The 13,908-nt window shown below is 52.4% G+C and overlaps 8 protein-coding genes across 8 annotated transcripts in view; 3 read left to right on the forward strand and 5 right to left on the reverse strand.

Moving 5' to 3' along the window:
- PpBr36_01830 (uncharacterized protein) overlaps positions 1-21 on the forward strand; it is a gene marked incomplete at both ends in the record, with an annotated part of 1,333 nt that extends 1,312 nt beyond the window's left edge. The window contains one exon of the mRNA XM_029889014.1: positions 1-21. This exon is cut by the window's left edge and continues 1,033 nt beyond it. Within this exon, the coding sequence (XP_029750921.1) occupies positions 1-21 (21 nt within the window).
- Positions 22-606: 585 nt separating this feature from the next.
- On the reverse strand, positions 607-1,596 carry PpBr36_01831 (uncharacterized protein; the record flags this gene model as incomplete). Its single annotated transcript, XM_029889015.1, has 3 exons — positions 607-842; positions 890-982; positions 1,116-1,596. 3 exons carry the CDS (start codon positions 1,594-1,596, stop codon positions 607-609), a joined length of 810 nt encoding a protein of 269 aa, XP_029750922.1.
- Positions 1,597-2,471: 875 nt separating this feature from the next.
- PpBr36_01832 (uncharacterized protein) lies at positions 2,472-4,168 on the reverse strand (the record flags this gene model as incomplete). Its single annotated transcript, XM_029889016.1, has 4 exons — positions 2,472-3,296; positions 3,407-3,850; positions 3,967-4,021; positions 4,122-4,168. 4 exons carry the CDS (start codon positions 4,166-4,168, stop codon positions 2,472-2,474), a joined length of 1,371 nt encoding a protein of 456 aa, XP_029750923.1.
- Positions 4,169-4,981: 813 nt separating this feature from the next.
- On the reverse strand, positions 4,982-5,377 carry PpBr36_01833 (uncharacterized protein; the record flags this gene model as incomplete). The annotated part of the gene is made up of 1 exon (XM_029889017.1): positions 4,982-5,377. The coding sequence occupies one exon, from the start codon at positions 5,375-5,377 to the stop codon at positions 4,982-4,984; it is 396 nt and encodes a 131-aa protein (XP_029750924.1).
- A 53-nt stretch (positions 5,378-5,430) lies between these two features.
- PpBr36_01834 (uncharacterized protein) lies at positions 5,431-6,056 on the reverse strand (the record flags this gene model as incomplete). Its single annotated transcript, XM_029889018.1, has 2 exons — positions 5,431-5,882; positions 5,981-6,056. 2 exons carry the CDS (start codon positions 6,054-6,056, stop codon positions 5,431-5,433), a joined length of 528 nt encoding a protein of 175 aa, XP_029750925.1.
- A 227-nt stretch (positions 6,057-6,283) lies between these two features.
- Positions 6,284-6,719, forward strand: PpBr36_01835 (uncharacterized protein; the record flags this gene model as incomplete). Its single annotated transcript, XM_029889019.1, has 2 exons — positions 6,284-6,396; positions 6,620-6,719. 2 exons carry the CDS (start codon positions 6,284-6,286, stop codon positions 6,717-6,719), a joined length of 213 nt encoding a protein of 70 aa, XP_029750926.1.
- A 1,230-nt stretch (positions 6,720-7,949) lies between these two features.
- Positions 7,950-8,240, reverse strand: PpBr36_01836 (uncharacterized protein; the record flags this gene model as incomplete). The annotated part of the gene is made up of 1 exon (XM_029889020.1): positions 7,950-8,240. One exon carries the CDS (start codon positions 8,238-8,240, stop codon positions 7,950-7,952), a length of 291 nt encoding a protein of 96 aa, XP_029750927.1.
- Positions 8,241-10,465: 2,225 nt separating this feature from the next.
- PpBr36_01837 (uncharacterized protein) lies at positions 10,466-12,670 on the forward strand (the record flags this gene model as incomplete). The annotated part of the gene is made up of 2 exons (XM_029889021.1): positions 10,466-12,486; positions 12,568-12,670. The coding sequence occupies 2 exons, from the start codon at positions 10,466-10,468 to the stop codon at positions 12,668-12,670; spliced, it is 2,124 nt and encodes a 707-aa protein (XP_029750928.1).
- Between the last annotated feature and the right edge of the window lie 1,238 nt (positions 12,671-13,908).

Here is a 13,908-nt window from a genome sequence, read left to right on the forward strand (position 1 = left end):
GGGAGAGTACCTTTTGCGTGAAAACCTATGGTCTTCCCTTCCAATAATTATTATTTTGTTTCCTGCGACGTTGGCCTTTTTTCCGAGACTCTTACATACAGATTTCCATACGAATGAAATGACTTTCGCATTATATCACCCAAAGAACCACCCCTGATGCCTTGTGATAGTAGTTATATTCTTTATCAACCCCACAATACAAGCAACATTTCCCAGACTGTGCACTGTACCCAGCGTCTGTACTTGTAACTCAGCTGTTGTTTAATACTGTTATAACCACGCCCCTGTCCCTCCCCTAAATGTCTTGTGACGCTCAGCTCGTAGAAGCAGTTGGTTCGGAGTGCATGTGCCCTTGTTTTTTTTTTTTTTTTTTCTTTTTTTTTTTTTTTGTGTCCTCTCTGCTGTGCTGTCCCAGAACTGTAGGGCAGGGATACATTCTTGATTGTACTATGCTATTCGTATGAAATGTATGCGCGGGTAGCATTCCTCAGCATGTGTGGATATGCATCAAAGACACAACTTCCATTGCAACATACCCGCACCCGGCTCCCCTCCCGAGCACCTCAAGTCAATCTTCCCCCTTCTTCGCGACCCCACACAAAAATCTCATCTCCTGCCACCATTGCCCTTCTTCCCGCCGCTGGGCGGAGCCGGAGACGCTTCCTCCCGTTTGGTGCTGCTGCTCCCTCCGCCGGCATTGCCACTTCCCGAACCGGCGAGGAAGGCGGCCATGTCGAAGTTCGCGAGGGGGCTGGCATCCTTGCCGCCACCGCCGCCGAGCATGGCGTTCATGGGGCTGGACTTTTGCCGGGCCTCGAATTCGGCGCGGACTTCGGGGTCCACTGTGGCAGTGGGAAGGAAACAAAGAGGGGGAGCGTGTCAGACGTACTGTTTTCTATCAGATATGGCATTCCAAGGAAGATTCCCATGCTCACGAGCGCGAGCAGAATCATGGGGCTCTTGAGGATGCTGAATACAGAGACTGCGGAAAGACGACAGGTTGTTAGTTGCAACTCTTCGAACAAGAACATCAATATCCTTTGATATTGAACAAGGGTGAACCCCGAGAAAGCTTCAGCCCGGTCAACAAGCGGCAGGGACAAGAAGAGACTCACAAGTACTCCTCTCGACGAAATAATCCTTCCTCCCTAGCACCTTGACCTCAAACGCCGGGACGCCGGCGCCGACATCGACCCTCCTGGCGGGCTCGCCCTTGTTCCCCCAGTCGTTGCCGCGGAACGTCTCCCACGCCGCGACGGCCAGCTTCCTGTTCTGGTCCGAGGCGGCGGCGTCGACGCGCAGCGGGGCAAAGGCATGCGTCGAGCAGTGCACGTCGAGCAGGTACGAGCCGGCCGTGACGTTGGCAAAGACGAACGTGTTGGCGGCCGACAGTGGGGCGTGCAGCTGCTTGCCGGGCCCCGACGACGTCAGCGTCGCCCGCGTCGATGGCGGTAGCGTGTACGGGTTCGGGAGCTGCGGGGATGCCGGAATCGAGATGGTTATCGAGGTCGTGGGGTCGGATAAGGCGGCGGCGGCGGCGGCCAGGCAGGTGCCAAAGAGGCGGGCCGCGATGGGCGCAAGCTGTGTGAGCTTCATCTTTTGGTTTCTGGAGCGCAAGTTTATCGGGACGTGGCCTCTCTGGGGTGACTGGTATGGCCTTGGCCGGGGGTTTTGAGTGTGGGAAGAACAGTCAAGGTTGCAAATTATGCGTTCTTCGAGCTGGCACTCGGATGCGGTGAGTCCACGGCCGTTGGGCAACAAACCGTCGAGTTGCAGAAGTGATATGCGGCCTCGTAGCAGTGCTTGTTTGCATGTATGCATGCCCGGGCTGGTCTACCTTATCAATTCCCCACGACCGTCGTTGCCCCACATGGCAAATTCGGCAGTCTCTAGCCATCCACAGCGCCAAAATTAACCCACTCCTAGTTGGTACCTGGAACCAAATGCTCCCCCCAACCCCCCTGCCACCTCCAAAATGGACCTTGCTGGTTGCATTCAACAAGTCTGAATTGCACACATTAATCACCAATTTCGCATGCTCACCTCGCCAGCGCCGTCAAATTCCGGTCCTGAATGGATAGCACTACTGCGAACCTGGTGGCCACGGGTTTAATCTACTGCTAGCACCATGCGAGGAGTCGGCCCTCACCGCCGCCCACCCGCTATATTACATGCTCTCTCTGTACTTTGTGAGGTGCCAATGGTCGGTCTCGCTCTAGTGCACAAACGGATGTCGTTCCTAGGCGTGTTCAGAGTCTTGGGAACAAACTGGACCTGCACCCAAGAACCTTCACTAGCTTTGACTCAAACAGCAGGCCGCTTCTACCACGTATACGGCACGCATGCTACTGAATAGTAAAGGGGTATCAATAGATTGCAGCTATCTCGCTTGCCAAATATACTTTCTGCCTACACCCATGGGACTAGCCGCTGGCACGGGCCGTCTCGCCCACTTCATCACGGATCAGAGGTCACACGACGACGGGCGCGGCCTCGTCCTCCTTTCCGGGAGCACCCTTAGCCTCCCCACCATCTGTCGACTTGGTGGTGGCTGCGGCGCTCTTGAACGACTGCTCAAAGTCAGCAATGATATCGTCGATGTGCTCTGTGCCCACAGAGATGCGAATGAGATCCTCGGTGACTCCAGAGCTGATGCGCTCCTGCTCCGACAGCTGTTCGTGGGTGGTCGTCCACGGGTGGATGGCCAGGGTCTTGGAGTCACCGACATTGGCCAAGTTGCTGATCATCTTGAAGCCGTCGACAACCTGGCTGCCCGCGGCGCCGCCACCCTTGACGCCCACGCTGAGCACGCCGCCGAACCCGCGCTTGAGGTACCTCTTGGCCGTCTCGTGACTGCCGTGACTCTCGAGACCCGGGTACGACACCCACGCGACGTAGGGGCTCTTCTCGAGGTGTCTGGCCAGCGCGAGCGCGTTCTGCGCGTGCCGCTCCGCGCGGAGGCTCAGTGTCTCGAGGCCCAGGATTAGCTGCTGCGCCGCAAAGGGGCTTAGACAGGCGCCCATGTCACGAAGCAGTTCGAGGCGCACGCGTATGGCGAATGTGATGGGCCCAAACGTTTCCCAGAACTTGAGGCCGTGGTAGCCCTCGGACGGCTCGACCATCTGCGGGAAGCGCTTGGAGTTGGCGCCCCAGTCGAACTTGCCACTGTCGACGATGATGCCGCCCATGGTGGTGCCGTGTCCGCCAATCCACTTGGTGGCCGAGTGCACCACTATGTCGGCGCCGTGCTCGATGGGCCTGACAAAGTAGCCGCCGGCGCCAAAGGTGTTGTCGACCTGAAAAGGGTTTTTTTTTTTTTTTTTTTGAGAATCTGGTAAGTCTCCCAGCTGGTTTCGCTTCAACGGCTCGGATGTTGCTTCAAGGTCACCACGGGAGCAATACTCACAACGACGGGCACTCCCTTTTCATGGGCCAGTTTGGTGATTTTTTCAAAGTCTGGGATGTTGTACCTCGGGTTTCCGATACTCTCGAGGTAGACGGCCTTTGTCTTGTCGTCAATGGCGGCGATCAGGTCCTCGGGCTTGTCGCCGTCGACAAACTTTGTCTGGATGCCTAGCCTCGGAAACATGACCTTGAACTGGTTGTAGGTTCCGCCGTAAAGGTTAGACGTCGATACAATGTTGTCGCCGGCGTGGGCAAGGGCCAGAATGGTCATGAACTGAGCCGCTTGGCCCGAAGCCGTGGCAACTGCAGCGACGCCGCCCTCGAGGGCCGCGACTCGCTTCTCGAATACATCGACGGTTGGGTTCGCTATGCGGCTGTAGATGTTGCCACGCTCCTTGAGTCCGAAGAGCTTTGCACCGTGGGCCGAGTCATTGAAGACAAAGCTCTAGTCGTAGATGATCGGGTGTGTGTATGTGTTAGCGAGTGGGTGTTTGGAGGGGTGGGGTCCTCATGTTGAGATATGGCGGGAGAGCGTAAGGACTCAAGTTGGAATAACCATACAGTTGTGGCATAGATTGGGACGGCACGAGAATTGGTGGCTGGGTCAGGTTCCTGGCTGTGTTTGGATAGCCATGTTAGCCACTGGATCTCTCCGTTATTCATTTGCAACTCTGGGCTTGCTTGGTAACCAGTTGATTGGGGGACTGAACACTCACCCAGCATGGAGCTGGAGGGTTTCAAAGTTCTTGCTCAGTTCAGACATGGCGGCGTTTTTCTATGTGCTGCAAGCAAAGCAAATTGGCAAAAGAGGGCTATTCGGAACCGTACGTCTGTCTGTCTCTGTTGACCCTGTTGCACGAGGAGGGGTACCGAGGGGGATGTTGCAAAGGGACGCGCAGGAGGCCGGACGTGGCGCCAGACAGCTTAATATGCTCACGCCATTGAGAACCCTTGTTTTTCTGCTGCTGCATGCATCCAACGCGTGTTCTCAGCTCCAATGGCTTGGGAGCACTCGGTGCGAGGGGCGCCTCCGCACTTGGGCGAGTTCGGGTCGAAAGGCTGTGGGGTTAGGACAAGCACGTCATTGCTGCTTCCAATTAGAACCGAGTCGTGAACTTCATCCCGCACATCATTCGGATTGAGCCTACAACATTTTTGATAGGCCGATAGCCGGAAGAATGTGCTGTCTCTTTTTAAACTTGTTCGGACACTCGCCATGGTCAGGTGTTCCCTTCTACTATTTTACATTGTATCTCTACCACACACACAGCTGGTACAGATCTACTGCATGGGAGTATAAATGCGGTCGGTTCAGGATCAAAATAATAAGTACCACCATACAAAGACCACTCCCAAACAAGAATGGTACCCATCACACAAGAAAAGGAAAAAAAAAAAAAAAAAAAAAGCACCAAAACCCGCGATACCCAGTGGTTGCCCATTCCATGATCCCCAAAACGCGCACGCATCAGTGAAATTTGTCCAAAGTAAAAATAATATTTCCCCCCAGCACAGCTGTTTTTGGTGTTTTAAAAATATCTTCGTACAATGAACATTGATGACACCCATTCCAAGATCAGATCAAAACCCTTGATCCCTTGAAAGGAGTCACTACACTAACGGAGCCCCTTTTGAGCGCCCGCTTCTTCTTTCTCGGAAGAGCCATCTTTTCGCCGCCGCCGCCGCCGCCACCGCCACCAGTAACTTCACTCTTGATGCTCCCGTGGTCGTCCTCAGTGCCGTTCTTGTCGTTGTCCTTGTCGTCGTAGCCGCCGCCATCGCCGCCGTCGTAATCATCATCCCGGTACCTGAATAGGCCTTCCTCCTTGACGTCGTCCCCGATGAACTCGCCGAGCTCCGTGTCGATGGACGAGGCCCGCCTGTCCCAGGCTAGGGCGGCCTTCTTCCAGTGCACCTCGAGCGAGGGGCGAGAGCGGTGGCCCGACGAGGCCGAGACGGGGGGAAGCGTCATGGGGGAGTGTTTGAGGCGGACGCCTCCGGCGACGTGGCTGGCCAGCGGGTCCATTAGGCTGCGGAATCTTCCTTCTTCTCGAGGGGGAGCCCGCCCGGGGCTGACGTCGACGGGGCGCCCCCCGCGCCCCTGCGGAGGCCCCCCAGGCCGCCGCCGAACCCCGACTTGAAGAAGACCTCCTTGGCGGTCAACCCTGCCGTGACGGAGAAGAGGATCCATTGGAAGGAGCCAAAGGCCGTCGAGGCCCGGGCCGAGCCGCATACGGGGCCGCGGCAGAAGACGAGCCCGTTGAGGAACACGGCCAGCGCGATGAAGCCGGCAAAGTAGAAGAGGACGTTGAGCGCCTCGAGTCCCAGGGCGATGTATGGGTTGAAGATGCGAGGCATGAACCGGGGCACGCCCTCGACGTAGCCGAGCGTCATCAACGTCATGAGGGGTATGAAGATCAGGAAGTTGATCTGAGACGGTGATGACGCCGTGGTCTCCATATTGTACCAGTTGGCGACTGAGAAGTCGGTTAGGCTATGTTAGAAGACATGTTCGAGAGAAGCTTGCAGTGCAGATGACTTTTTTGAGTCCTGAGAAAGAAGAACAAAGACGTACCATATCCCGAGAGTCCCAGGATTATTATCGCGAACAGGGCCTGGGTCGCCCGGATGGGGAGGAGGATTTTATTCATCTTGGCGACGATCTGTTGCTGATGAGATTCGACAGTGTAGGAAACCGAGGAGATCGGACAGGAATTTGTGATGCTGGATCACGGGTATATATAAGAAAGGAAGAAAGTGGTAGGATAAAAAGGGCCCGCCGTATATTTTGCTGCAGTGAAGGGTACAGAAAAGAGGAGAAAGAAAATAGAAAGAAAAAAAAAGGAGAGAAAACGTAAAAAAACAAATTGCCTTTGAAATGGATTTGATTCAAAACAACCGCGAGCAAGCTGACAAGCGGAAGGAGAGAAGGGGCGGGGGGTGTGGCCACGGCGAGGTAGAAAAAGAATACAGACCGGCCAAGGTTGAACTGTAGATTATGGTTTCCTCTAGCCTGACGAGCTCATTGGATGGGTCCATCCCATGTTGCAACCTTTGCCTAGGATGTCCTATAATGGGGTTGCCTGCCACGACTTGCCATGCTCTGCACTCGCATCTTTCGCTCCGAGGATGCTGACGGGGTATCCCCTAGGTTGTATGGTACAGACGTTGCTGGATGCCGCGACTTCTGAATCCCATCTGAAACGGGGTACAGGTGGGTTCTGATGGGCGAGCAGGGGTATGTCTTGCCGTGCCCGGGTCTTTTTTTTGGTCATCCACTTCCGGATTGTCAGTCCGCTTGGACCCAAATGTAACCCATAATTCCCTGAGCCTCTGCAGTTGATTGTGGACAATCACACCTTCAACGGCTGCGGAGAAATGCTATTCTTGTTGAAAATGGGACGCATGTATGTACATGTGCAGTAACATTTCCAATCTCGGCCTGCAACACGTGCACTCGGCATTTGTCCTATTCTTTGTAGCTGGCTGCCCCGTTTTGTTGTTTTAAATTTCAATTCCACAGCATGCGTTAACGGCACATAGAAAAAAAAAAAATATGGATAAAAACAAATCAAAGTTTCGTGAAGCTTAAAAAACGACTCGACTTGGATTGGCACAGATTCCAAGAAAACCCGTTTGAGGAAAAGAGCGGGAAGTAGTTCTAGACCCGCAAATAGGCTACAGTAGCTTCTTGTTCGCGTCTTAAAGCGCCATAGCGGCCAGAGCTGGAAAAGCTTCTGGGTAAATCCCCATAACCTCCCTGCCCCTCCACCCTGGTGAATGCCTAGGCTTGTTTGAATTGCTTGGCTTCATTGCTGCATTGTCTATTCAGTTCCAAGCTCTGGCGCCCAGGCTCGGAAGTCGATCGCATCGTAATGCCAAAAGCTTGACAGCCTGACCTGGTTCTTGTCTATGTCTGCGAATGGGATTTTCGTCGCCCCAAACGAAAAGCGGTAACCTTTCTAAAACTTTTCCAATGGTCGATTGTTGGAGACCCTGTAACAATGGGGGGACAAAAACGGTTAAACGGCGACAACAAGGGAATGAATGTATCGTAGTACCCATCCATACCTGTCTGTCTGTACCTTACCTGCCTCCCTAGGTAAGGTACAGTACCTAGCTAGACTAGGTGCTATCTTTTTTTTTTTGTCTGAATTGAACAGACACGTTTCTCTCACGACATTTTTGACGAGTCAAGCCTGAACACTCGGGGGGGCTTCTTTCCCCCACGTGCTGTCCGTAATTACTCACCGACGGTACCAAACACAACTCAATTCACCATCCATTCAGTCCATCCGTACGATTGAGGCGAAGCACTAAAACGTAAATCGCGCCGAGTACCGCCTTCTGATTTGCAATAGTACAGTACTCTTAACAATATGGGCAGAACGATGAACCATATGAGCTGGATAGACGGCCCGCCCGATTCCGACTGCTATGACCCAGCTGGTCGTTGACTGATGTCCTCTACTCAAAAGGCTTATCTTTCTGCTCCCAAAGGGATCCACAAGTTGCCAGGCTGATGTTGCAGCACAATTAGCCGTCTAGTTCAAAAAGAAACATGGTACAGTAAAATCATTCCGGGGGGGCTCTCCCCCGTTGTCGAAGCACCTCTTAGACGTCTTGGCAGTCTCCAAATTGTCAGGTCTTGGCCCCTTGGTGTAGCGGCTAGCCCATGGGGGAAGGGAACGACCTAGGATTTTGTAGGAGAGGTTTCCCATTTCTGTTTGGTTGCAATGTTTCAAAGGAGGGGCCAAGTAGGAGTTGGGGGTAGTAGTGTTGCCTCGCGCATGGGGCAGAACGAAAAGCATCCAGGGTTTGTCTGCAGGCATCATGGGATTCGTGCTGCAGTTTGGACATTACAGGATGGGAAACATTAGTAGATGTCGATGAAGAGCCGGGCCTGTCGAATTGCGGCGCTCTGGTCAAGGGTCGAAACAGATAGGACCCAGGGTTGGACGCTCGGTTTAGGAGGCGATGTCACCCCAAAAGCAACGCTCAGCTCTAACACACTTCTTCTTCAACACCTCCCAGAATTATCCACATCAAATAGTCCAGGTCCTGATGGATCCTACCACAGCGAAAGGAGATTTTTGCCGATGCTACTTACTTCTGTCTGTCCATCTTTGGCCTGGTGCTACTTTCGGAGACCTGACCGCTGTGGATTCTTGGGATTGCTTATCCATAACCCCCCGGCTGAGGCCATTACAACAGGTAAGAGTTCCAGGGATCAAGCCCGCGGCTGCTCTTGCCGTTTCTTTGCGCATGAGTCCGTCCTCGCCGACATGGTGCCACCCAACGGTCAGTCAGTGTCTTTTGTTCGACACGACACGAACGCTCGGATGAAATAATGTTGGCAAGTAATGAAGGTTCGTTTTGACTCGAATGCTCCCTTGTCAGCAGCAAGAAACTGATTAGAGCAAAATGCTGTTTAGCAAGGTAATCAAGCACCTAAGTTTTTTGTTGTTTGCCGCTAGCGTGAGTTTTTCTAATCCCAACGGCTGATTGCGGTGTCAAATACGGTTTTGGTCTGAAGCTATGTTAGCCTGCTCTTTTTTTTTTTTTTTTTTTTTTTTTTTTTTTGTGTCTGTCCAAGAATTCGGGCGAGGTGGGAACAAGTCTGCTCTGGTTCTAGCTAGATCTAGTCAATAACGATCCGATTCCAAGAACCGACAATAACAATGACTTGGTATATGTCATGGAGCATGTCGCCTAGTGGACGATCCCCGACGATGTACGAGGCATGTAGATGAACATTTAGCGGCGACTGTAAAATCTAAAATTGAGTGCAATGCAGGGTGTGTGTGTGTGTTCCGTAACTCCCGTTCCTGAAAATTTCGGCCGACTTTGAACAGTCCGATGTGGGCCAACGCATGCGCCGGAGCCGCAAGCATCCCGCCAGCTGTGCCACGGCTCTGCGCGCAGCTGTCCCGACCGACAATGGAGCGAGAATCTGTATGGTCGCTCCGGCTTGGTTCACGCGGAGTAAATCTGGCCTTGCGTAACGCCAAGCTGCAGCACCAAGCTGTTGCAAGATCTATACCCTTATTGCCGTTCAAGCCGTTGCGTCGACGGCAACCTGGTCCCTCCTTCAGAATACTGAGCTGAACAGCTTCTCGATTGGATAATGTCCAAAAGTACACCTTTCAAATAATAAACACGCTAGGGCGAGTTCAGGTGATCTGGTCGTGTAGCCTTTTTGTGCTACTCGAGCGGTTTTCAGGGTAGCTACATTACTTTTTCTAAATCTTTAGTCTTTGTCTTTCACATGCTATGACGAGTGATGCGACTTTGCTGATTGGTTCTATCCGACGCGACTCGTGGGGAAAATTCCGATCTGCCAGCAGAACAACTGGGCATTCATGGCGTTCTTCCAAGAGGTCTGTTGGAAAGCCACGGGCGAAAAAGAAAGAACGAATAAATGGGGAACAGCGAATTTAACTGTTCGTGATAGGCCTACGTCACACGGATTTCTCGGAGGGGTTGTCGGCTACTGCTTGGAACAAGTGACCTTTTTGAAGTTCGACTTTTCCTTCCACAGTAGCCAGAGAGTCAATCAACCGAGGTCAAACTACTGGAACTGGATTGGACGGAACGCGAGCTGAGGGCCGAGGCCGTCCGCTCAACGAGCCCCACCCCCAGCTTTTTGGTAGGTCAGCCTACATCGCCAAGCTATTCCTTGCAACACTATGTCGCTGCTGCTTGGTTTTGCCAGTCTGCCATATACTTCTCCTTCCTTTCTTCAGAAAAAAAAGGAGAGAGAGGTTTGTACTGTAATTGTTTTTTTCCATGATCCTGTCCGAAGAAAGGTCCATTTTTACCTCCTGGCATAAGCATTAGAGCTTCTCTGCGCCGTCTCATTTAGTTCTAGAACTAGAAAAGGCTTCTAGCGTGTGCCGTTATACTGTCCATCCGCTTTACATCCGAACCTGGTTGCGCAATCAACAAACAAGATCTTGTTCCAACCACCAATAATCCAGCCTGCGAGTGCTCCGACCCCCTCATCATCCTAACTTAGTTGCCCATTGAGTTTTCCGTCCCGAGCCCTCCGGACGATACCATGGCGCCCCCGAAATATGTCGATGACGAATCCTTTATCAAGTGGACGTCGGAGCAGCCGCCTCCCGGCGCTCCCTACGCGCTCCCCGTGCCCAACACTCAACGCCCAAATCGGACTCCGGTGTACCGTCACTGGAAGCTGACCGATGGGCCCCTGATTTCGAGGTTTTCCGACAAGATCCGGACGATGCATGAGATCTTTGAGGATTCCGTCAAGAAGAACGCGAACAAGAAATTCCTCGGCTGGCGGGCCTGGAATCCCGAGAAGAGGGCTCACGACCCCAAGTACACATACATGACCTATGCCGAAGGTGCCGAGCGGCGGAAGAACATCGGTGCCGGAGTCGTAGAGCTGCACAAGCGGATTGGCGTCACGGCTGATAAGTATGGTGTTGGACTCTGGGCACCCAACTGCCCCCAGTGGCAGCTATTCGACCTTGGCTGTATGTCCCAGTCTTTGTGGTCAGTCTCCCTGTACGAGACCCTGGGGCCCGAGACCTCGGAATACATCATCAACCACAGCGAGCTTGTTTGCGTTGCGAGCTCGCTGCCTCACATCCCGCAGTTGATCAAGCTTGCGCCCAGAACCCCAGGCCTTAAGATGATCATCTCGCTCGACCCGCTCGATAACGGTGAACCTGCCAACAGCACCAAGCTTTCTCTGCTCAACCAAATGGCGGCCGATGCAGGCATCCAAATTTTCTCTCTGGAACAGGTCGAAACCATCGGCGCACAGTCCGGGAGGCCCATGCGCCCTCCCCACGAGGACGACATCATCACCATTAACTATACCTCTGGTACCACCGGAAACCCTAAGGGAGTCGTCCTGAAGCACAGCCATGGTGTCGCCGCCATCTACGCTGCCATATGCATGGGTCAGTTCCGAAACGGTGACCAGCACATGTCCTACTTGCCTCTGGCCCACATCTATGGCCGTATGCAGGACCAGCTTAGTTTTGCCATCGGCGGCACGACAAGCTTCTTCCGTGGTGATGTCCTGGGTCTCGTCGAGGATCTCAAGCTCGTGCGACCCAATTACTTCTGCTCGGTCCCCAGGCTGTACAACCGCTTTGCTCAGTCTATTCGTATTGCCACAGTCGAGTCCCAGGGCTTCAAGGGATCGATGGCGCGCCACATTGTCGACGCCAAGAAGGCGAGCATGAAGCTGCCCCCAGGCCAGGCAACAAACAAGCAGTGGCTGTACGACAGGATCTGGTCGCCCAAGGTGCGACAGGCCGTCGGTTTGGACCGCGCGCGCTTCATGATCAGCGGCAGCGCTCAGCTTGATCCGGATGTCCAGGAGTTCCTCCGTGCCGCTTTCGCCAACGACTTTTACCAGGGTTTTGGCATGACCGAGACCTACGGAAACGGCACCGTCCAACAGCCTGGTGATTTGACCTTGGGTATCCTCGGTGGACCATGTGTTGCCATGGAGTACTGTGTCGAGTCCGTCCCGGATCTCGAGTACACTATTACAGACAAGCAAGGGCCGCGTGGTGAGCTGTTGGTTCGTGGACCGACCGTCTTTAGCGAATATTACAAGAACCCCGAGGAGACAGCCAAGACGGTCGAGGCCGATGGCTGGTTCCACACAGGCGACATCGTCCAAGTCGACAAGCTCGGGCGCATCCAGATTATTGACCGCAAAAAGAACGTGCTCAAGCTGGCCCAGGGTGAATACATCTCGCCCGAGCGCCTCGAGAATGTGTACATGGGTAGCTCGAACCTGATTGCGACCGCCTTTGTCCATGGTGATGGCAAGGAGTCGAGCCTCGTGGCGGTCTTCGGCGTTGACCCTGAACACTTTGCTCCATTGGCGTCCAAGATCATGGGCAAGACCATCGCGCCTACAGACGCGGAGGCGATCAAGGAGGCGTGCGGCGACGCAAACGTCATGAAGCACTTTATGAAGCACATTGACGAGATTGGACGGTCCCACAAGTTCAACAGCTACGAGAAGGTCAAGGCTGCTCATCTGGCCCTGGATCCCTTCAGCGTCGACAATGGGATCTTTACGCCTACGTAAGTTCACTTTGACTCGATTTTATTTGCCCGTATTCTCGAGCTTGCTGATGCTAACTCTATTTTTCTCGAACCTACCAGACTCAAACTCAAGCGCCCTCAAGCAGCCCGGGCTTTCAGGAACGAGATCGATCGCATGTACGCCGAGATCAACTCTCAACCGTCGGCCAAGGCCAAGCTGTAGGGACGGGGCATTGGCGTGATATCTGGAGGTATTCGTGGTTCATGTAAATGCTTAGACCATCGATATCGTTCCTGTCAGATTATATACCACATGTGTTCTTTTCGGCTTATGAATAAACTTGCTGCCTTGATACAACTGGGATGTTTCCTAATTCTTTTTTAAGCCGTGAGATTCGCCTGGTGTTATACCCGTCTATTAAAGCGGGTTGACAGGTAGTCTCAACACAGATATAGATTATGAGGGCTATTTCGTTGCCCTCCTATGACGTCAAGCAGATCAGCCTGGCTGCAATAGCTTTGTGCATTTTTGAATGAGGAACGTAAATAGATTTTAAGGTTGGAGTCACTTGCAGGGGTTTCTGTCTCGAAAGAAAACAAGAACCTTGTTACAAATTACAGCTTAGGTTTCGCTGAGATATTATATGCAGGTTTCAAATACTTGGGAAGTAAACAACAGTTAGTTACCTTGCACCAGACCAATTCCGTACTAACTAATACAACCCCTGACCTGAAAGATCATAGCATCCCATAGAACCAGATTTTCTCACAGCAGCAGAGAGAGAGAGAGAGAGAGATGTCATATTTCAGTTCTGTTTTGTTTTCCACATGCATTAACACGCGGCGGAAAGTGGGTCTCGAATCCGGCGATCGGATCCGGGGAAGCGGACGAACGATTCTGTATGCGAATGCACAACGCATTGCGTAACAGAATTTCACCGCAGGACAGACATGGAGCTATTTAGGCCTTTTGAAGGCTCAGGAACAATTTGGCAACTAAACAGTGGAGGTTTGCTTGCACAAGCAAACAATCTGAAATTGACGTGTTATATTATAGTGTACAACGTTGCGCCCTGCAGAGTTGACAGCTTTCTTTGGTCGGTGCGGTGCATCTATAAACGACCAAAAATACTGCCAACAACTTGGACTGAAAGCTTGATAATTGGGAAAGATAATTTGCGCGACTTCTCACAAATAATATATGACACTAAATAGAATAAAGAAAGGCCCTCGGATTTCTAAAAGTCAATATTACAGGATAAAATATTTGCATTTTTAAAATGAAATTTTTTTATAAAATACTGCTAGTAAGTTTTTAAATGCCACCTAGACCATTTTTAAGTTATTTTCTAATTTACGAACAACCAGGTGAAATAACTTGGTAAAAATCCACCAAAAATGGTTTCAAATCTGCCCCACCTTCTGTAATTCCTTGTTTTCCAACGACCAAATCGAACGATT

The sequence above is a fragment of the Pyricularia pennisetigena genome, chromosome 2 (genome assembly GCF_004337985.1).
Source record: "Pyricularia pennisetigena strain Br36 chromosome 2, whole genome shotgun sequence".
NCBI classification, from domain to species: Eukaryota; Fungi; Ascomycota; class Sordariomycetes; order Magnaporthales; family Pyriculariaceae; genus Pyricularia; species Pyricularia pennisetigena.